This window comes from Nesoenas mayeri, assembly GCF_963082525.1.
Source record: "Nesoenas mayeri genome assembly, chromosome: 18".
In the NCBI taxonomy this organism is placed as follows: Eukaryota; Metazoa; Chordata; class Aves; order Columbiformes; family Columbidae; genus Nesoenas; species Nesoenas mayeri.
In genome coordinates, this window is record NC_137566.1 from 11,857,137 (window position 1) to 11,881,068 (window position 23,932).

General features: G+C 42.7%; 1 protein-coding gene across 1 annotated transcript in view; it reads right to left on the minus strand.

Annotated features, from left to right (window-relative positions):
* DENND1A (DENN domain containing 1A) overlaps positions 1–22,370 on the minus strand; it is a 134,799-nt gene extending 112,429 nt beyond the window's left edge. The window contains exons 1-3 of the mRNA XM_080355927.1: positions 22,226–22,370; positions 17,353–17,423; positions 477–520 (exon numbers count right to left, since the gene is read on the minus strand). Coding sequence (XP_080212053.1) covers positions 477–520; positions 17,353–17,423; positions 22,226–22,242 — 132 coding nt within the window. The 5' untranslated portion in view covers positions 22,243–22,370. The remainder of the gene's footprint in view (positions 1–476; positions 521–17,352; positions 17,424–22,225) is intronic.
* Positions 22,371–23,932: the final 1,562 nt, after the last annotated feature.

Here is a 23,932-nt window from a genome sequence, read left to right on the forward strand (position 1 = left end):
CGTGTATAAACTCACTGATAAATACTTGGGTGTTCTACCTGCACCTTCGTATTTTTGACCATCCTTTTGAAACAGATTAGAGACTGCATGAGCAGGCAGGAATTTTAAAAATGTCCCGCAGTGCCAGGTGCCCAGTTAAATACAGCTATAAAGCCCTCAGACAGTCAGGTCGGGGCTGCCAAATGAACTGCAGGCTGTGGCACCTGAAGGCAAAAAGTGAAATTTATTAATAAATTTTCCTTCCCGCTCTCATGTTCGCTTGTAAAAACTAGATTGTAAAACGATCTTATGAGATCCAAAATCCTTCTATTTTCTGCTGTAAACGTGAAAATGTTTTTATCCTTCTGCTCCTAATTACAGCTTCTTTTTCTTTCTAAGAATGCATTTATCTCTTTCAGTAAAAAGAGCAGCAATAATATGTTGAACAACCCTGAAATAAATTTTGTCATGTAAAAAATTAATTACGCATTCCAAACCTGGTCACTGTAGTCCTCTGGGAATTGCCTCCGCACCTCAGGATCTGTAAATAATTGACAGATAATATTAATTGGCTTTGGATTAGTGAGCAAGCAGAGAATCACACATTAATATTTGATCAGAAGATGATAGCAACCCTGGCAGGGGATCCAAGGAGGGCAGCTGAGGCTGCTGTGTTGATAAGAGCAGGGAAGGACTTTTCAAGGCTCTCCCTTTACCCTCCTCCAGAAAGACAAAAATTGTCTATAAAACACACATACAAAACATATGAAACCATAAATATCCATGTGTACACACATATGTATATGCAAATATATATTTATATAGAAATTATTTTATAAGAGATGTCCTGGTGCTGCACTGTGCTTTAGGCTGTTACCTTGTGCAATATCTTTCTGGCTGCAATTTGCCAGCCAGGCTTGTCCCCAGGAAACGGTTCCCAAACGCACCGAGATTTTGTTTGCAGTTGGATAACCAGCTGCGGACACCGCATCCATTAACCTCCCCACGAGCTTGCAGTGATACCACGTTACAAGCACTCAAAATTACTTTGTAGTAATGTTACGCTATGCTTCCTAGAAAACAAATAATATTTATCCACAATTTGAATGAAGTAACAGGCGCACACAGGCGCACATACGCACACACACACGCACACACACGCAGCCTCTCCTGCTCCGTCCCACGGCGCTGGGCTCAGGCTGGATGGGAACGGTGGTTGTTGTGGCCCAGGCACCACACACCGCTAGTGCACAACAGTTCCACCCGAAATTTCCCATTGGCAAAGTTCACTCCAGTAAGAATTTCCTTGATCGGCGATCCCCCTGCTAGCAGACACAAACTTTTCATTCAGGTATATTTTTTTTACGTTAGAAATACAGCAAGACTGCATGTTAATAAACTTTCTAGCTTAACTTTTCCCAGACAATCAAATGCTTATTTTGGCCATTTCACCATTACACGCACACAACTGCATACACAATATATCAAAGTTTATATATGCATATGAGTAAACCCTTCTACACGAACACAAGCAAAGTACAGAGCATGAAGCTTTGCCGGCGCGTACCCGCTCACAAAGCTGCACCAGCGCAGGCGAGGAGATGAGAGTGAAGCTCTCCTGCGCGGTCACGGCAGCCCCTGGATTCCACGCAGGTACCAGCCAAGGGACGACACAAACCACTGACGCACACGAGGTGAACACAGTCTTCATCGCTAACACATTCAGCGTTTCCCTCCAGCTGCAGAGATTCTACCTCACATCTATGCACTATAGTGTATTGATTACTCAATCATAATCAAGATATTATTGTGAGTATTTTAGTAAATATGCGAATGTTTCCAAGTTCTAAGACCCATTACTGCCTCTCTCTACAGAATCCTGTTCAACAAAAAGCCAAATACAGAAGAATATTGAAATTAGCTGTGAACTTTATAATCCCATTGTTCAATTTCATGGCATTTAAGACACTACCTTCCCCTCCTCACAAGTCTAGATGTTAATCCATGCCGCAACCTGATTTAATTTTCCAGATGACAGGATGGGAACATGCTACAATGGCATATTAGTGTAACTATGCTGCTCTTTTACTCTCAACTTCTCTTACACCATGGAGTGAAGAGTTTTGCTTTTAGAAGAGGGATGCTTAATTACTTCTACAAGTAGCGGAACTCAAACTGCTCTGTATTTGAAGTGTATGGAAATTATCAAACCAGGGAAGTTCTTCAAAAGACTATCAGAACATACTTCCCACAGTTAGTCACACACACCCAATACATACTAACCTGTTTCTTCTGATAAAAGTCAGGCAATTTAATCCATACTGGCTATAAATCCTTCACATATACTAATCCCAAATTGAAAAATACAGTGAAAATTATGTAAGGTCTTTATAGCTGCAATCCTTCTAAAATAAAAAGGAATTCAAGTCAGAGCAAGTGCCAAAAACCTCACTGGTAACACAAACATGCTTTTCACAAGAGTTTTATCTAGAAACCGAATTTAAGGTCTGCAACTCACACACAAACTGCTGTTCGGAGTTCAGGAAAGTGATCCAAAAGCGGGAAAAACTGAGAGCAAAGACGACATAAAATATACATCATAGGAAACAGGGAGAAAACCAGAACACATTCAGCAAATCACCATCATTTCCATAATTGTTTTTATATTATTAACACATCAAGAGCCAGACAGGGGCAGTGAGGAGCAAAACGTTCCCAGGCCGTGGTCAGCACTGTCTTACATAGATTCATTAAAAATCCTTCCAAAATAAAGCAAGTTAAACTACAACTTCCCCATGGAATTTTTTACTTAGGGCTATATACAGTTCTCCAGAATAAACTGAAGTTAGCCCTGATCTAAACGCTAATGCAAATATAACCACAAAATGTGAAGAGTTGGTCCAGTTAATATTGTATTTCACATCTCTCCTGTCAGTCAAATCCCACAGAACAACATCAGCTCTCCCCCTCTACAGCACGACGCTGTAACACAGCATGTCAAGCAGCAACATATTAAAGAAAACACATGTGTCGGAGTCAAGATCCAATACACGTTAAGTAAAAGAATGTTGGAAAAGTTATGCGTAAGTTGGGGAATGACCTATTAGAGAGCAGCATAGAGGAAAGGGACCTGGGGGTCCTGGGGACAGCAGGATGACCATGAGCCAGCACCGGGCCCTTGTGGCCAGGAAGCCAATGGGACCTGGGGTGGGTTAGAAGGGGGTGGTCAGTAGGTCAGAGAGGTTCTCCTGCCCCTCTGCTCTGCCCTGGGGAGACCACACCTGGAATCTTGTGTCCAGTTGTGGCCCCTCAGTTCCAGCAGGACAGGGAACTGCTGCAGAGAGTCCAGCGCAGCCACCAAGATGCTGAAGGGAGTGGAGCATCTCCCGTGTGAGGAAAGGCTGAGGGAGCTGGGGCTCCGGAGCTGGACAAGAGGAGACTGAGGGGGGACTCATTCCTGGGGATCAATATGGAAAGGGGCAGTGTCAGGAGGATGGAGCCAGGCTCTTCTCGCTGACAACCAGTGGTAGGACAAGGGGCAATGGGTGCAAACTGGAACACAAAAGATACCACTTAAATTTGAGAAGAAACTTGTTCCCGGTGAGGGTGGCAGAGCCTGGCCCAGGCTGCCCAGGGGGGTTGTGGAGTCTCCTTCTGTGCAGACATTCCAACCCGCCTGGACACCTTCCTGTGTAACCTCATCTGGGTGTTCCTGCTCCATGGGGGGATTGCACTGGATGAGCTTTCCAGGTCCCTTCCAACCCCTGACATTCTAGGATTCTGTGACTAGTCAGACCCTTTCATAAGGTAACATGTTCCATCTTCAACTGCTATTATTTACTCTCTTGGATTCCTACATGGAATGGTGCCAGGTCCAATGAAAAGTTTTATCAGTTATTTTAATGGAAGTTGTGGAACAGTTGCGTTGCAAGCATAGCATGTTCAATATTTGAAATACAGTTGGGGAATTACCTCTGTATTAAATCCTTAACTCCTTTTGTTTCATCCATAGTAAGAAATGAGTTTTTAAAAAACCCGTGGTATAACAGTATGGATTAACTTCTCCTCTACTAACAGAATAGGGCAACGTTAGAAAGTGTAAGATGTCTTTGGTGATCAGAAAACTCAGAATTATTTCCTTACAAAAAAGAGCAGAAAACGCTGATATAACCAAAGCTAGAACTATAAAAAAGGGATGCATAGGATAGAGCTCAAACTGAAATCACAGAGATCAAAATCAGAAGACAAAAAGTACTTATTTCAAGTCTTGTTTGTTACATGTTTCTCCCGTCTTCATCTGAGGTCTTCAGATCTTTTATACGCAATGGTTAATTACCTTGGTGATACCTCAAGTCCACATTAAAGCACGGTTGATGAATCTTTTGAGTTTGCTTTACTATGCACTTAAGGGGATATTTCTCTTCATAACCATCTGTTCTTCAGCCAACCCAGAAATTTAGTGTTACTGGAAATCTAAGCCAAACTCCAGGAGGCCCGATAGGCGCAAATTTTGAATGGATTATGGTTTTAATTCTTTTTTTCCCCTGTAATTCTAGTCAGTAAACTATACAGCAGCGGAAACATGCAAAAAATACAATTAGGTAACATCCTACTCCAGTGTTCAAGAAATCCACAAAGCCTGGCTTATGAAATTAAATACAAAGTGTTTTGAAACATTTTACAGGTTGCCTGTAATAATTACACAAAAGTGTTTAAATGCAGAAGTTGAGTAGGAACACCTACCTTAAGTAGGCTTTTTTTGTTTTTAGTAATTTGTTTAATTCGCGTTTGATCAGTATATTTTTTTCTCGTAACCTTTTCAGCACTCTATAAATTTAATAGAGATATGTTCCAAGTGCTCGGGCCGTGAATACTGAATGGGTTGCTCTCCTGCCTCTTTGTACGTCTGCTGCGAGGCAGCCGAGTTGCCTGGTGACAGCCCCGCGCTCCGCGGCAGCTGGCGCGCCCTCCCTGCCTGCAAACCCGAAAGAAACACGCTACAGTCCTCCACCTTCTCTTCTACCTCTTTCCAAAATTCACCAAACATCATAAATTCTGACAGACATATTAGTAGTAGGCAAATACATACAAGTATTGCAGAAATACATTCGCCGTTATATGGACCGCCACATTTCAGGTTTTGTCTGAACTGAATCAAAAAGCACTTGGAACAAAAGTGTTCCAGCCAACCACACGTTCTTGAAGTGCTGGACTACAAGAGGAAAACACCCGACTCTTCAGCAACGGTATAATTGTCTGAACTACACAGAGAATCCCTCCTTTGTTACTCATGCAACAGAGAATCCTGATTTCTAAGCCTCAAGCTATGTAACTTTATAATGTTTAAAACTCTGACCTTACTTTCATACTTTCAATATTGACAGTCTCAAACTGTTTTCAGCTTCAAAGTTACCACGTGTTCCTTTAGTTGGGAACCCCCAGCTCCCAGCGACGCTGCTCCGCACAAACAGCGGCTCTGACGGGGATCTCCCTCCCTGCAGTACCAGGTTCCACAGAAAACAAGCTCTTCGGAACCATCTGGGGATCTGATGGCTTCAAAATTTCTGTTATCGCATCTCTGTTTATTTCAGGACACTTCAGTTATTCAGATGGCATTGAAACAGAAAGCAAAGCAAAGTACACGTACCATGTATATGTTAAACTAGCAACTCATTAATTTCGTTTCTCTTTTCCTTGCCAAGCTGTATTACACAACAAACTCCTAACTACACTTTCAGACTTTCTCAAGAGCTTTTCCAATTCTTTTCAATCTGTCCACCCTTAGCAGATTCGCTGAGAACAATTTTTTCCTTCACTACCAACTCCAAAGGTAACCTAAAAATGCAGCTTTAATCCACTTGCACCTTCTTCTCTCCATAGGCTGATCCACGGGTGCTGAAGTGCAGATGGTCACCGGCCCCCATGGTGCTGACATGCAGATCTATCAGGAGGACAAAGGACCCGAGGAGCGGGTGTCATCAGCAAACTTGCTGACAGTCACTCTATTCCCTTGTCCAAGTCACCAACGAATATATTGAATAATACAGGCCCCAGCACTGCCCCTGAGGCACTGCACTAGATACAGGCCTCCAAATGGCCTCCGCCCATTGACCACAACTCTCTGGCTTCTTCCCTTCAGCCAGTTCGCAGTCACCTCACTACCCGATCGTCCAGACCGCACTCCCTCAGTTTAGTTTCTCCCATAGCTCTGGTGGAGCCGTCACTGGTGTCAGCGCCCACAGTCCCGTCCTCACTCTGCTCGGTGTATGGGGAGGGGAAGCGGTTTCCAACAATGTCGAACACTCCCAGCGAGCCCAGGGGCTGCGGCTGCTCTCAGCACAGCGAGCACACCTGGAGGAGTGTCCATCTGTTCTCATTGTCTCACACTATGGCTAATCGGGCTTCTAAGCTCCAGTTCTGAATTCACATCGTCTTTGAGTTCTCTTCATTAGAGTACAAACTATCAACAGGTCACTCTAAAAACTCGTTTTGCTGTTAAACTCTTATTTGTCCTGTAACTAATAATCCACTCTGGCGTATAGAAGCAAACAGCATTTACAGTAATTCACTTGTTGCAAAATAAACATTTATCACTAATTGTAATATCACAACACTAATACTTCACACCATAATTGTTCCACAGAGGCTCCACTGCCTTTTTGTAAACGATCAAACTAATGACAAAGTTCTCTCCATCTTTTTATACAAGCATATATATTTAATTTTTAAAGTGAAAGATTAAATTAGAAGTTACACACACAAACAACTCCTTTTAAATAGGCTCAAAACACTGTATTTACATCTGCAAGTACTCACTTTATTACTACAACCTTTATAACAGGGCTTAGGTTTGCTTCAAACAAAACAGGGTTCTCGGTGATGGAAGCACAAGAAAAAGTGCTGCATACAGTTAGTCTACAAAGAATTAACTGGATTAATTAGCAAGGGATTTGAGAAGCAGCTTGGAGCTAGAAAACCAAAACACTAAATTGTTTAAATACTTTGGCAATGGATCAAGGTTTCTAGGCAGCCCCATGTTCCATTCTCTCCTTTTTTTCCCCCCTCGGTGTTTTAACACATTTAACCTGACGAGGTACTTTTTCATAAGATATGAATGACACTGTCAAAATACCAAAAAAGAAGATGTGAATTAAAAAATGCCACAAGCTGTTAGCAATTCTGCGAACATGTATGAGCCCAGGCAACATTAATTAAAAATCAATAGCTTAGGACATAAATAGCTCTTATCTCTGTTATAGTATATCTCTAACATAACTCTTTATTAAAGAAAAAAAAAGAGCCAATGCCTTTGCTATTATACTGGCTGAATTGACCACAACAAAGCAAAAGAAATAAGGCAAAAACACTGAGCAGAGAAACACGTATGAGAAAGGGAGGACAGGGTATGAATGACTGGAATGTCTCAGCCCTGGCTGTCATTAACACAGCCTGGAAATAGCCACACTGCAAATACTTGCAGAAGTCACCAGGAAGAACGTGTTGGGTTGTCAGTGCTAATAGGATTCTATACAAAATCCTGCGTGCCAAGGAAATAACATACACATCTTTGTCAGCTAGAGCTTATTAATCAGTATTTTTATCAAGCATCTCAACTAAAGATTAAGTTACTGTAAATTCTCCTATAATTACAAAATGAAGGTGCAAAAGAGGTAGGAAATTGCACTCAACTTCTTTTTCTTTGGTTCTTCAAACCAAAGTTACATTAGAAGGCATCAAAGCTAAAAGATTTAAGCTAAACTAGGAACTTACTTAAACCACCACTTTCAAAAGCTCTTTTCAGAGTGTCAAACATCGGAAAGACTTAAACCTCTTTTAAACAAGAGGTTGCGACTATTTTTAATGTGTTTTTGTTTCATAAGATTATCTTGAACTACCTGTTCAACTTCCATTCAAGCTATTGCTGATTCCAGCTCACCTTGTTGAAGGTGCACCAGACACAAGCTCTTGTTGCTGCATTTGAAATAATCTCCATCTAAAAAGTCAATTATGGAATCCTCATTTTTAGTAGGAAAGGAGCATTAGAACGCAGAACTGCTGCTCATGGCATCCCCTACGTTGATCAAACTGCAATTCCATCAAGTTGCCCCAATAACATTTTATGTCATTGTAAAAATACAAACTATCACTTTATTAACACTGCAATCATCTTGCCATTTTATTTTATCATTATAAATTAAGCCGATTATAAGAAGCAGAAGTGATTTGTAAACTCTTTCAAAGGCCACGATTTACATTTTTCTTCTATGAAGATATCCCCCCAACACGCTCCACTTGCATTAAATATTACATGAAGATACTTAGACTACACATATGGCAAAAATGGACGATTTTTCTGCTATGTTTTGGGATTACTTTCAGCATTCTAACACTGTTTATAATACTGCTGCAAATACTGCCACCAATAAAGAAACAAACATTCAAAAGGTGTCCTTTAAGCTTCCCTTTAAGGCATCTACCATAATCGTATAATTTGCTCTGGACATCATTAAAATGTAAAGTTAATGAGGATTCAGCTGAAAACAGAAGAAATGTAACCTATTTTCAGGCAAAACTTCTAACACTGCAATCAGAGGGAAAACCTCTTTGATGTCTCTTTGTCTCTTCTCATTAATTTTCTTTTGGTTTAAAAAAAGCACAAAGGCTGTTTAAACTAAAAAATGCATAGAAGTTTAAACATGGTAATTATAGCCAAGCTGCAATGAGGTCATTAGGTTTTTAAAACTTTCAGATAAACAAAATTGAGATGCATGACTATTTTAAAAACATGTCAATACTCCATTTTAATGGTCTATGTGATCCTCGCTGTATTCCAGGGATTTAGTCTAGATGCAGAACTGCTTCAAGATGATTTACTGAAGGCCCCAATCCCATATCCAGAGTAAAGCAATCAAGAAATACATCAAAATGCAAAGTGTTGTAATTACTGTATTAGTGGATACCACACTTGATATTTGTAAGTGCAACAAACCATGCTTTTTGCCATCTCCATGCAAGAGAGACGGCGAATTGTGAGGTTCTGCTAATTTAACCTCTACAATTTATTAAAGAACAAATTATTGAACAAGTAAAATAATTCTGTTTGCTCGCTACGTCTATTTCTGGTTATGAATACTGCCAAGGTACATGCAAAGCTATACCCTCCTCGTTTAACAGCAGAGAATATCCGTAAGAGCTCCTTAATTACATTGTACTGACGGAATCCACGCTACCCTGAAGTGGTATGTATTTTTAGTTAATAATTTACAAGTAAAATTTCTCGAACCATAATCAAAACCATTTTTAACACCACTGTGTACAAAAGAAGATGATAGATTATCGCAAACACGAGTGAGGCATTTAAGTCATTAAGTAAGTGCAACAAATACACAGGACAAACATAATATTAGCTTTAGTGTGGAAGGACATTAATCACAATAAAGCAAAATAAACATATCTATAACATTTTTTCATGTGCAAATATCACCTCTAGATAAAACGGCATGTGATAGGATCAATATATTAGCCTGTGGTTTCTATCCCACTCTTCCATGAAATAAGCCCGATTAACAAGTACATTGAAAGGTGTTTCCATCTAGAAAAGACAGAAAAATCATCTTCTCAAGACCAAATTATCTGTCAGCATTTGGAATTTTGACAAGTGGTTTAATCAAAACCCAGTAGTCCCAGCAGGGCCAAAATCCTCCTTCCCCACAAGGTGGGGTTCAGCGGCGTCCCTCAGCATCCTTCTGCCCGCCCCGGCGGGGAAGCCGGGCAAAGCAGGTCATGCAGCACGTTCACAAAGAGTGAGGATGTCAGGATATCGACGGAACATAATACAGTTCTTTATGATTAGAATGTGCCTTACCGCTGCAAAAGCTGGGAGCCCGTGGCTTGGACCAGTGCACTCTGCTGGGTTAAGAACTGGCTGGAGGGCCGGGCCCAGAGAGTGCTGCTGAATGGGGCTGCATCCAGCTGGCGGACGGTCACTAGTGGTGTCCCCCAGGGGTCAGTGTTGGCTCCAGTCCTGTTTAACATCTTTATTGATGATTTAGACGAGGGGATTGAGACCATAATCAGCAAATTTGCTGATGACACCAAGTTGGGAGGGAGTGTGGAGCTGCTGGAAGGCAGGGGGCTCTGCAGAGGGATCTGGATAGACTAGAAAAATGGGCCGATTCCAATGGGATGAAGTTCAACAAGGCCAAGTGCCGGGCCCTGCACTGTGGCCACAACAACCCCCTGCAGTGCTCCAGGCTGGGATAGAGTGGCTGGAGAGCAGTCAGGCAGACAGGGACCTGGGGGGACTAATGGACAGGAAGCTCAACATGAGCCAACAGTGTGCCCAGGTGGCCAAGAAGGCCAATGGTATCCTGTCCTGTATCAAAATAGCATGGTCAGCAGGACAAGGGCAGTGATCCTTCCCCTGTGCTCTGCATTGGGGAGGCCACACCTGGAGTATTGTGTTCAGTTCTGGGCCCCTCAGGTCAGGAAAGAGATTGAAGTGCTGGAGCGGGTCCAGAGAAGAGCAACAAGACTGGGGAAGGGACTGGAACACAAGCCCTATGGGGAGAGGCTGAGGGAGCTGGGCTTGTTTAGTCTGGAGAAGAGGAGGCTTAGAGGTGAGCTCAGCACTCTCTAGAATTACGCAAAGGGCAGTTCTAGCCAGGTGGGGATTGGGCTCTGCTCCCAGGCAGCCAGCAATAGGACTAAACAGACTAAACATGGACACAATCTCTAAACTCCAATATTTCTATTGAAGACCCTCATAGGAAGCGTCAGTACAACTGCACATGGCCCCAGTGTCTGTCATTTCTGGGGTGGCGCTTACAGCATCAGAGAGAGAAAAAAAGAAAAAGCTGTTCTTAATCTACAGGGAGTCTACTTGAAAGTCATTACTACTTTGTTTCTTTTTCATCTGAATGACAATCTAATTAAATGTTCTTTATGGAAATGTCTGTATCTAGATTAACAGCTGATTGCAGAAGCATTAAGCTTTGAGTAAAAGTTAACACTCATTAATTAGATTACCTGTTGTGATTAAATAAGAACAAACCACCTTGGAAAATTTCATGACTGAGAATGACGCTCCCCCTTCAACAGCAACTTTTGGACTGTACGCAGAGTGCAATGTCTTTGCAGTTACTGCAGCCACATCCCTACTCCTAAAGGAGCACATCCACACTCCTAAAGGAGCACATCCACAGAGTTAATGGCAATAAGTGCGCCATCCAACTCTTAACTGCTTCAAATGCTGGAATATGAAACGTTTCAGCAGTACTTGCTATCTAAATTGAGTCACTAGAACTCTTTAAAAAGAACAAGGACCAACCTCCTCTATAAATTCAAGGAAAACTGTAAGTACCACTAGTGAATGGAAATAATTTGTTCAAAACCACTAAAAAACCTCCCTAAAAAGTTTCAGTTTAGCAGTTAATTTCAACCTGCAGTTAAAAAGGCACTAGCTGTCAGTCAGTTTTCTCACCCAACTCTATCGTGAAAAGAAAAACTGACAGATCACAGGAGCTTGCCTTTGTAAACCAATTCGGGAACTTTCATGCTTCTTATTTGTTAGGTTAAAGGTTAAATTGCTGACCTCTGCCCTCCTGCTTAGCAGCCTTTCCCTTTTTCTGTAAAGCTTTATTTTGGGGCTGTATTTACATGGATTAGTCTCTTTTCACGCTAAGAAGGAATCTGTTCACAGCCAAAGCCTTAGTTCTGGTTGTACAAAAAGCAGTCACAATTATTCAGCAGCAGACAATGACCATATTGTGGATTTACAAAAAAACCACCTCAGCCATGGCAAGTTCTGTCCTTGCTGCACAAAACAATAGAAGAAAAATCTTATCAAGCATTCAAGAGAAAGCAAACAAAGCAGGCCCACTGTGAACTTGATGAAGATGTCAAGCTCCTTTAAAAAATATAAATCAATAAAAGAGTTTAAAGTCTTGTGAGTGAGACTTTCTGAATTTTTCTGTCTAGTTAAACAGCGCCAGCAGTAGCAATCTAGTGTAGACCAGTAAATACATGGGAATAGAAAAGACTGTAGACAGAAGTAGTTAAAGCATGAAGCAAAAAGGACCAACACCAGACCTCTTCCCACAAAATATCTTAGAGAAACGGCAGAACATTCAGCTATACTTGATGTTAACCTTTTGGGCTTTTATTAAATCTATCATCAGCTAAGAACACACCTAAAAAATGTGTTAGATAAAATTTATGATGACTCACAATATAACAGATTCTAATATTTTTCTCTTCAAATCTGAGTTACGTATTTCATTTATACTGTCAAAGCCGAACGGTGAACTGTCTTCAGACAAAGCAGTTCAGCCCATGGTACTTGTTTGATCTGGACACCGCAGCCCTAGTAAGTTCTTTGTGAAAATCCCCCACCTTGGTTGTACTTAGAAGAAAAGCAATCGAGTGAAAACAGAAAAACAAAGCAGCAGCTTAAGAGAATCAGAATTCCCAAACGCTACCTATCTACTCAGATTTGGTTACTTTTCCAATCCCGCTTTAGGAAGTTGGGTGTAGCAACATAATACTGTAAAGATGGGATAGGAAAACTTGTGATACCTGAGTTACAGAGCATGTTCGAAAGCAAGCGCTTATTTAATGGAAGGAGGCATGGATTTTGTGCTTCCTTGTTATCCCTAAACCTTCGGTACGTTACCTGTTTCTCAGCAGAGAACAGGCAGACTTCAACCAGCCTTTTCACCTTCAAACATAAAGGTTGCTCGGAGAGGTGCACAGGTAACTTTTGAATTACCAACTCTTAACTTAATCCTACTGCAGTAACTCTGTTTATGTTCCAGACAATACTTCATCTATTTGGGAGGTGCTCCTCTGTTATCTAAAGTTACAACACATGACAAAAAGATAACGATAAAGAGTAGCAGGACGGCTATTTGGCAGAGACAGAAACCTGCGAGCGAGCTCTACCTGTGCGAGTCCTATCACGGCAACCATAGTGACAACTGTAGAATAATTTTAGGGCCCAAGCACATCATGGTTTCTGCCAGTGGAGTAAAGGGCTTCCATCAGTTTAAGTTATAACATTCGTGATCTACTGGGGAGGGGAGGGAGGGAAGGGGCTATTACAGCACAGGGCTAGAACATGAAAAGTAAAGAAGGAAGTACTTAAACTACTCACAAGCTTCTAGTAGGAACAAGATTAGTAGTACATGCTACTCTCAGAGCCAATTCAAATGCAAATTTCATCCTTTCTCTCAAACAATGATAAACTCCCTCAGAGTTAATAGTTTCCTTCTAAGATTCATCTCCCTTTTCAACTTAGTGGTATGTTTTTGAGAAAAGAAAGAAGCACACGGAGAGTCTTATAGCAAGACCTTTTAAATTCTGTCATAAAAGAAGTAGTATAAACTACATTTCCTTTACTAATCCAGTGAACATTTCTTAAACTCTAATGCACTTACACTTTGTCCATGCTATCGCATTTAGGCTTCTAACTTACCATGCTTTAAAAAAAAAGAGAGAGAGAAGTCCTTTAACTGAACTAAACCATTTTAGCTTTTTCCTTGAACACACAGCAAGAATTTATGCTACACTCACAAAAAGATGAAAGATGAGGTCCTTGGAGAGAAAGGCCTTTTGGCACGCTCCATGGTGAAGCTGCAGATTTGACATACTTTTATAATGTCTGCTTTGGCGAGAACACAAAAACCCCACACAAAAGCATGCTATGTCCTCCCAGACAGGGCTGTAGGGGGGGTGTCTTACTCTTCCAAGCATTTACTTTCAAATATTCATACTTTAGAGACTATTTCCATCGGTTACTTCAGACTAACAAATTCTCTTTTCCTACCCAAACAGCGTGACAGTTCAACGACAATTCTCACAGCCCCATCTCACAACAGAGGATCTCTGGCTGAGGTCCAGCAAGATCCTTAAATCTCTCACATTCTGATGAATGATCTTCAGCAGTTTTAAGATCATAAAGCGCTTTGAAAATTAAAAGATTTCATCAGTACTTAGTATATGAATATAAGAAAGAAAAGCACAAACACAGCTTTTAGATACAAATGAATGCTGGAATTGTACAACATACCAAAGATTTAATGTGCCAGAAATACACAAATCACCAATGCTGAGCATGGGTGATCATTATTTCTAAACAGTCTAGAGGAGAAAGGATAGAGATCACAGCTGAGCTGATCCAGTGAGCGTTTCTTCTCTCAGTTCATACATTTCCTTGTGGTTCGGCAGAGTTCTGCCTGGACTGGAAAAAAAGATCTTTGCTTTTTCAACTTCTTTGGTTTCAATCAAGTTCTCTCTTCATACGTTATTAAGAATACAAAACATCCTCCAGATGTTCCTGAAGCTTACACTTCTTGGAATCCAATCTTAGGATCGCAGGATAACTCAGGCTGGAGGGGACGTCGGGAGGTCTCTGGTCCAACCTCTGCTCAAAGAAGGGCCAGGTGTGAGGTCAGAGCAGGTGTTCAGGCTGCGATCCTGCCAGGGCTTGAAAGCCCCCAAGGATGGAGGTTGCACAACCTCCCTGGTCTGATACCCGACTGTCCTCATGGCGAACACGTTCCCCATATTCAGTCCAAACACTCCTGGATTCAGTCTGTGTCACCGCCTCTTGTCCTGCAGCCACATGCCACTGTGAAGCGCCTGGATACCTTCTGAACTCCTCGTGGTACAGAAGGCTGCTATTCGGGTCTCTGAAGTCTTCTCCAGGCTCAACAAGCCCAGCACTCTCAGCCTCTCCTCACAGTGCGGGTGCTCTAGCTTGCTTACCCATCTTGGCTTACCCATCATTGAACTGGTTCCAGTTTATTGATGTTTTTCTTGGAGGTCAGAACAGATTTTTTCCTTCTGCAATCAACTGTCTTGGTAACTAAGCGGGAACCTTCTATACGAAGCATTGCAACAGCCTGCCCAGGGAAGTGCTTGAGTCACCATCCCCAGAGGTGTTTAAAAGTCGCGTAGACGTGCTGCTTAGGGACATGGTTTAGTAACAGACGTGGTTTGTGGTCGAACTTGATCTTAAAGGTCTTTTCCAACCTAAATAATCCTAGGATTCCATGATTCTATATGACAGTCAATGGATAATGCTGCTTTCATTACTTCAAAAGTTACTAAGCAAATAAACATTTAATGCAAGATTGGTAAAAATTACATGAGCAATAAAGCTATTGAATGTACAATTGTCTGTCAGTAGCTCAGAACACAAGTCGATCTCCCATTTCAGCCAGGGGCAAGTGAACCATGAAATATACTAAAGCTTTTAATTGCAGTTGATATTTAACAGTCACATGGAAAACATCCTTTGCTACACAAACTTCTGAATAAAACAAAACAGAGGCGTGTTTTACCATCCCACAGGCCAGACAATCTCCCACAGCAGGACTGTTACAGCTCTGGAGCAATTCGTTCTCCTCAAGACCACACCAGAAGATTGATATAAGAATTAAGGACATTGTAAGTGATCAATAGCACTATTATACTAGACACAAACTTCAAAAACAGTTGTCTTAGTTAATGTTTGGATCCATTACACAGGAAGAAATAGGTTTTTTTTAAACACACCTGTTAATTTGCTCCTTATAGTCCTTTTATACATTGGGCTTTTCTTAACAGTAACAGCTCCTTGCCATTTAACATACATACACTGTCTGAACCAATAGAAAAAAAACCAAGTTGCTTTATGCATTGTTGGTGTGATGGCACAGAACAGCTGGTCAAGAAGTAGAGAGGACTACAGGGAGGTCTCTAGGCCTATTTCTCGCATGGTGATTTGCCTGGGATACAGCATCACTGTTAGATGCAGCTGACGCTGAGAACCGAACCACCACCTCCCTTCAGAACACGAGGACAGAATATTTGGAGATACACAAATCTAAGACTTCTGAGAATAACAGGCACCTCTTAAATATAAAAAAAAATGGGCTGGGAAGAATCTTTTACAGTATTATTCAGAGAGAATTAGTAACTTTACAACAGACAAGTTGTAAAAACATTTTTTTTTACTCACTAAAAACAATTTCTGAAGATTTTGCACCTACAAATGCTCACAACAAACCCAAAAATACAACTAAGCGAAACTCCCACAGAATCAGTTGGTTTATAGAACAAAATATATACTAAATTCTCCAATTAAAAACCTGTAAAGTAGTTTCTGTGCTTTTTAACCCACCTTCCCACAGCAGGGAATTAATCCCTCCAGGGGGATGCAAACAAACTTCAAAGAGAAGATTATACCCAGACACTAGTACTGTACAATGTAATGTTTATGGTCAAATTTGTTCCGATTTTCTGGCACTAGAATCCAGGTCAGATGTGCAGAAACAAAGCGCAGTTATTAAAAGGGCTCCTGCAGTTGCATCCCATAGTGGTGATGGCAGACAGCAGCAGGACAGCCAGAGCTGGATTCCGCTCCCGGCTCCTAGGGAGGCTTTGGCAGGAGAGACTTGCAGCGCTTTGACTTGCGCTGATTGTAACAAACAATTACACGTATAAAAGGAGACGAGTGGCTTTCCAGTCAATAAAATACAACAATCCTTCCTAACGGTTCATTATACCTTCTATACAATACACACATGACCATTTCGTAAAAGATAAAAGGGATATTATTTCAGTATATGTTGACTAATCATTATTATTTAATTTTGACATCCCTCCCTTCTGTAACATTCAAGGGCCTGATCTCACAAAAGAATATCTCAAACTAAATTCTGGGATTACAAATTTCAACCTTCGTTTTTTCTGTTTATTTGTTCAAGTTTCTCGGGTTTAGAGATCACAAATATACTTACATGTTGGTTTCAGTGGTTATGAGACTTCTCGAGTATAAACACAGGAACACTTGTCAGAAATAATATTACAGAAAAGTACTTCTATAATTATGACTCGATAGCAATGTTTGGTAAAATCATAAGCTGCATTCACGCCTTATTTCTAGCTAAAAATCATTTGCTCAAAGGAAGAATTCCAGGAAGGGATAAAAATACTTGTGTAGACAAGAAAGGAAGAGGAAGTGAAAATAAATTCTACACAAAAAGTTTTAGAGTATTTTTTCTTTTAAAACTGCCCTTTTCTTATATGAGCAGCAAATACAAATGTGAAAATGCATTTACTTTTTCAACCTAATGAAGAGTTATTTCTATTTTAAAAGACAAAAAAGGCAAAACAGTCAAAGGAATCAGAAAATTGTCCACAATCATGGACAGAGGCAAGAATTTCTCCGTATTAATCCTAAATACGAAAAATTCCACAGACCCAGTGATTCAGATATCTTTAAAAGCTAGAACAGCATAATATTCAATACACTTCATCACCTTACAATACATAATTCTTAAGAACAGCTTTCGCCAATGAACAGGTAGAACTAAGTGTAAGCAGTACCTTTCCCAGCGCAGCTGACTCCCGGACAGGTCACCTCTGCGTACACTTCAAATGTAGTTTCAGGATTTTGCCTGAAAGAAAAAAAAAGTATTTAGCAGACTTTTTTCCAAGTTTGCTTCCAGTCAGTCAAAACGGTTCTGTCAACGCATACGTTACACTGACAACCCCATAAACCAGATTTCTTGGTTTGTAGCAGATCTTTCTGCCTTACCAATATTAACAAGATACGACTGAAGCTTGGATGAGTCAGTAGGAACAGGGTGTCTGACCATCAGAGAGTGTGAACAGGAAATCGGCTGGTGGAGTAACTCCCTGGCGTGCCACTCAGAGAGGCTCCAGGGAGATACCCCCAAAAGGTGATGAACCCCTTGCCCTGTCGGGCAGAGGGAGAAGACCTGAGCCAGCCCCTGCCCTGCCGCTGTCAGGCAGAGGTAGGGGACAGAAAAGATGACGAGGGTTGGAAGCAGGTTCCAGTTCGGGACCGTGGGCAATCCCCCTCCCTACCTGCTTTGTTTCCCCAGGTGCCCCTCTGTAATAGGTTTGAGGCCCTGGATCTTGAAGAGGAGGCAGGTGAGGATGTGGTGCAAGGCCCACCTACGAGGTCACAGAGAAAGAGGCAGTTGACCCCACGCCTCAAGACCACCTCAGATAAGAAAGAAAGAAGGGTAATTGTAGCAGGCAGTTCCCTTCTGAGAAGGACAGAGGGCCCAATGTGCAGAGTTGACCCTCATCGTAGGGAAGGGTGCAGTCTACCTGGAGCCCGGATCAGGGACATCATCAGGACGCTCCCCAACCTGGTGCACCCAACGGACTACTACCCACTGCTGATCTTCCAGACGGGTGGGGAGGAAGCTGCATCCTTAGAATTAAACCCGGTGAGAGGGGTCAAGGACAACAGGAAGAGCTTTTTCCAATACATGGCAGATAAAACTAACACCAGAGGCAGTGTAGGCCCACTGATGAACGAGGTGGGTGCCCTGGTGACAGAAGATACAGAGAAGGCAGGCTGCCCAGGGGGGTTGTGGAGTCTCCTTCTCTGCAGACATTCCAACCCGCCTGGACACCTTCCTGTGTAACCTCATCTGGGTGTTCCTGCTCCATGGGGGGATTGCACTGGATGAGCTTTCCAGGTCCCTTCCAATCCCTGACATTCTGTGAGACCCGAATAAGAATTTAAAAAATGAATCTCATCTTACCCAGCATCTCAACCCAAATATATTAAACATGTCAAGGAGTCCAGCCTACTCTTCAGAGAATTTCTATTATTTTTAATCCTACTTTAACACCAAAAGGAATTAAACAAAACATTTCTAACTGCGCCACAGGCCCACTTAGTGTAACTGGAGTGGCCCTAAGCCAAACCCCACACCTACTTAAATCCACAGAAAAACTACCGTTGGTTTCAGTAGCACAGGATCACACTCCACAGTTTTACAGAGCACCTCTCAGGAGCAACAATGGTTCACAATTCAATTAATGTTAATTTAATTTGCCATCAGTTCCCAACTGATTTGTCTTAAGTAGCCATTTTTCAGAAAACTACATTCTTAAGTAATGAGAAATCTAAAAATCGACAAATCAACTATTATTTTGCAGCATAAACCAAACTTGATTAATCCTCCCTGTGCTACCTGGAGCTGCTGCATATAATCTGCTTCCAATCTTGAGATTCTGAGCTCCGTTCCTACAGTCATGGTACAGGATGAGGATGAAATGATATCCACGTAACACCAGAAATGTGTTTTTCCTTTCATCTGTATTACTGTGCAGCCTTATCTTACCCTCCTGGTTTATGTCTCTATTTTTAGCACCTTGTTTCCTTAATTAAAAGTTTATAAATTTTATAATATTTTTACAGCTAATGGATAAAACAACAAACACCTTTTTAGTATTATGTCAGAGTCTGTGTTCAAATTCTTTACTGAAAACACTGTATACCACAGCTGGCAAGAGCACACACTACATATCAAAACTTTCAGACAAAAAGACATTAGATTTTGTATTTTAATATTCCATGACAAACGTCCACTTATTTCTACGAACAGTGAAATTAAAGTAGCTTTGCCAAGTCAGAAACTGAATATTAAAGGCTGCATTCAACAAGCTAACACCTCAGTACAAGAATGAAGTCATTGTTGAATTCTGAACATTTTACAGCTTTTCAGTGGAATTAAGGAAACAAGTCACTACAAGATTTCATGGAGTTTGCAAATATCGCATAAACATGCATCATAATATTTTGCAGCCCATGTTTATGACTATTAAAGCACCCTGCAGACATCTAATGCCACCTGTGTATCGCATCGAAATCTCAACCGACTGAAATCATCCACAGCACTATAAACTTAAACACACACAAAGTTTCCTCTCCTCCCAATAGCCTCCAAATAATCACTTAAAGACCCATGGTCAGTTATCAAGTGAACAAACACATGCAATAAAAAAAATACATAACACCCCCTTTATTTGATAACTGGGTAATTACAGAAGGAAAAAGAAATGTAGGAAGGAGTTCTACGAGAAAAGAACACTTTTGTGATAAATGCTAGCTGTATGAATTACTTTAGATCTCTCTGATGTAGAAATAGCTTGAGTATCAAAGCTATCCATAAGGAATTCAATTTTACGTTGAAGTAATATAATATTTTAAATGAGGCATTTATATACCTTTTACAGTCAAAATTATTGCTTTTAACCAAACTGCAAGATATTTGTGCAGAATAAAATTAAACCAACTCCTTCTCTGAAGTTGTATGTATGGAAGGCGATACCTTAAGCCTATTTCAATTTTGCTAAGAGCACAGCTCAGGCTCCTTTCTCTCTTGTAATGTCTTGAGTACTGAAGGCTACCAAGAAGCGACAGCAGCCAGGTTAACTACTTACACGATCCTGCTGGCACAGAGTGCCCTGCACCTTCTGTACGACACGCTCCAACACGGAGTTTAACCCAACACTGTAACCCAATACGCAATTTACCTTTTTTTGCCTGCAGCTATACACAAGCCAAACAGCTTACAGGATTGCTGGCAACTTCCTGATGTCTTTCACTTCAGTCTGATGCAGATACTGATAATTTTCTCTAAGCAATCTTTCACTCAAATGACTCACTACTATACATCCATCAAAAATAAAACTGACACATATGTCCAGGTTTCATGCGGAGTATATCACAGCGTGAGCAAGCGACCACGTGCCAAGGAGTTTAATATCACTCATAATTATCAATCGATAGCAAGAAGCAAGAGATCTGACTACTGGGTTTTTGCTAAGGCTCCAACACATCGGCCACAGCACTGAAGGACACGTCTCAGTATACCCAATTATAAAATAGCTTTCTCATTCACACTTCCACCTGCCCCAATAAGGGTACTACCTATCAACTTGAAAATCTTTGCTGGATCAAACATCCGGCTCAGATTCAGACAGGCTCTCTCATTCTTTATGTAGTTCAATATTGTTTTGAAATTTTGGCCTTCCTCTACTTGGGGACAGTGTTCTGTCCGAAGTAGAAAAAAACAATTTATTAATTGTTGCTCAAGATAAAGCTGCTTAATCACACAACAGACAAAACGCTCTCTCGCGAAGTCCAAGATGAATTTAACTAGTGGCTCAGACTTTGTTTTTTATAGCAACAATTGAGAACCCATATGCCAAAGAAGTGCAAAAATTATGCCTGCAGCATCTCCCAAAGAAGGAAAGTTGCCTTCTGGAACACCAGTCACCTCAGAGCTATCATTACAAGCACTCATTATCCGCTTACATTTTCCTAAGACACCTGGCTGGAGAGACACACATTTATGTCTATCCAGCCTACGGGCTTGGGAACATGAAGATGTGTCATCACACTAAGGACACTACAAATTCTCTAGTCTCTTCTTGTCTCATATTCAAATTAAACAAAAGAGGCGAAAAGTTAAAGCCCTGTGTAATCCTGAAGAACACTGTGTTCAAGAAGGAAAAGCAATTGCTCAGCAGCACCTACTGAAACTGAACAAAACACAATCTAACTAGACGTCTCCACCCTGTCGCACCTTTCATGCACAAAGATGTCAGCACTGCCTGCTTGGTGATGGGTTTATCACACCTCTACCTGTGTCAGAGGAATTGAATTTGTCTGGAACAGCATATGAATGGACGGATATCTTTAATGTGACAATACCAAACATACCAACAGGACCTTCCAATAAATCAACCTCTAGTTTTATGAAAATTTAAAAAACATTAAGGGCACAGAGCTGCACGCCCAACACATTAATTAGTTGCAGCACTCTTCTTCTTCTTTCCCCAAATCCCCTTGATAACACATTTTCAAGATATATCTAGGCTATCTGTGTTTCCTTTAGCACACTCTAACGTAGGCAAGAAGGCTCTGAACCCTCTCGACCCCACAGCACCCCCGAAACAGAGGTCACAGGCGCTGGCAACGAGACTCCTCCCTTCCAGCAGCACCCACGCTCCTTAAGGCCTGACCGACAGCATTCAAACTGCCCACCCAGCCCGGCCCTGTGCGCTGCCACACACAGAGCTGAACTCGGGGAGAAAGAGTAGACGACACAGCAGGTTTGGGCTTGAGGGCGGGAAACCGGTGTCCTCCTCTCCTCAGGGCAGAGAGGCCGGCGAAGCTCCGGGGCTGCCCTGCTTTGCCGGGACGGGCCCTCCGCCCTCCACCGCCTCCCTCCCGGCCCGCGGGCTGGCCTGGGCCGGGCAGCGCTCTCTCCCTTCTCTCCCTGTCCTGCTCGCCCTACCCCGAGGCCTACAGGGGTCTCGCCCGCGCGGCCTCACACAGCGCTGCAAGGAGAGCGGGGAAGTCCCCTTCTCGCTCTCCACAGGGCCTGCAAGCGGGGCTGAAGAGCTCGAGGCGGGGGACACTCACTTGATCCTGGATCCCATGGTCTCTGTGGGGCCGCATAGACCCAGACCAAAGAGAGAGAGAAATAAAGTGGGGAGGGGGAGCCGGAGCTCGGCGGGCCGCGCTCTGTCCCTCCGCCGGGCGCCCCCTCACTCCATCCTGGCCCGCGCCGCCGTCGCCCCGGCCGAGTCACGGCGCGGGGGCTGCCGGGAGCTGTAGTGCGGGCGGGCCCGCCGCGCTCTGTTGCCATGGCAACGCACGGCGCGCGCGCCAGCAGTCCCGCCTTTCCCCCACTCCCCCCCCCGCGGCGGCGGGGCGGGGGAGTGGGGGAAAGGCGGGACTGCTGGCGCGCGCGCTCCCCTCAGGCTAGAAGGCGGCCGAAAAGTGACTGGAAAACGCCCGAAAAGTGACTGGAAAACTGCCGAAAAGTGACTGGAAAGAGCCCTACCGAGCAGGAAGGGGGTTGGGGAGGACCGTGGAGGAGGAGACATCGCTGCCCGCCACGGCGCTGCCCCTCCTGTCAGTGGGGAGTCGCCAGGCACCCCCAGCAGGGCGGGAAGCAGAGCCCGTAGCAATCCTCTGGAAATGATATCCAGAGCAACTGAGGAGCAGGACTGCCCGTGCTGGAAAGCTCTGTGAAGAGGGGAGACATCCCCACGGGGACTGCACCTGATGTCGAGAAGCGGTTGGAGTCCCCGGGCAGAAATAAATGCCCAAAGCCGCAGAAGTCGAAGGAAAAAATAAGGCAGAGAGGGGCTGTGAGCTGGTGCTCTGGCAGCGCCATGACAGGACATTTCGCACTATTGGTCACAAAGCTGCTGAAAAGGCAATAAAGCCTGGCTAGAAAGAATTACAGGACCAGGTATGGTCATAAAGGGGAATGGAGGCTTCTCAAGAAAAAGTGAAGGAGAGATGACATGCAGTCTGCTGAAAACAAAGCTTATGTTGACTCAAAAAGTGCAATAAGACAGATTTTGATACATGCCTTATTGGAGTTGGCAAACAGGATCAAACAGGTACCCAACAATTTTCTTAAACATGTTTTACAGGAAGTTTTCAGGAAAGGTTGGACAATTTCTAGAGTAATTTAATAATTTCTGACCCAGAAGATTTATGCACAGTTAGAGGAAGCCAAAGAGATGTTTGAGGAGATGAGTGTTTCTCGTACTAGTTTGGGTACCTGATCTGAGGTGGTTCCCTCACAGGTTCCAGCCATGGGAGCTCAGGCCTCAGTGTTGGGCCATGGCTGGAGCTGTGCTGTGGATGTCCCTCTGCCCAGGCCGGTCCTGAGCTATTGTTTGGGTCTCCTGGAGTGCCCTTAGATCTGTTACCTTGGTTTTGTCTGACGGCCTTGGACTATGGTGTAGATCTGTTGCTGTGGGCACCCCTTGCGCAGCTCCTGTCTGGGGGCTGTGCCTGGTCCCTGGGCTCACGGCCCAGCCGTATTGTGGTCACCCACAGCTCCCCACCAGCCTTCTATAGGGCTTATGTGTCCTTGGATGCTCCCTGATGTGTTGTGAAAAGGTAATCTAAACTGGTGTTCTCACACAAAAATACCCATATCAATATCACAAAATTACTGTGTTCAGACCAGAGATATTAATCTTTAAATAAATCAGTATCCCAAAGGTTATATGTGTAACTGCCCAATGAAGGTAAGTTTATAGAAATATTGTTAAAATTGGTTATAAAAGAAAAAAAAAGCAGTCAGTAATAAGGAAAAAACAAGGA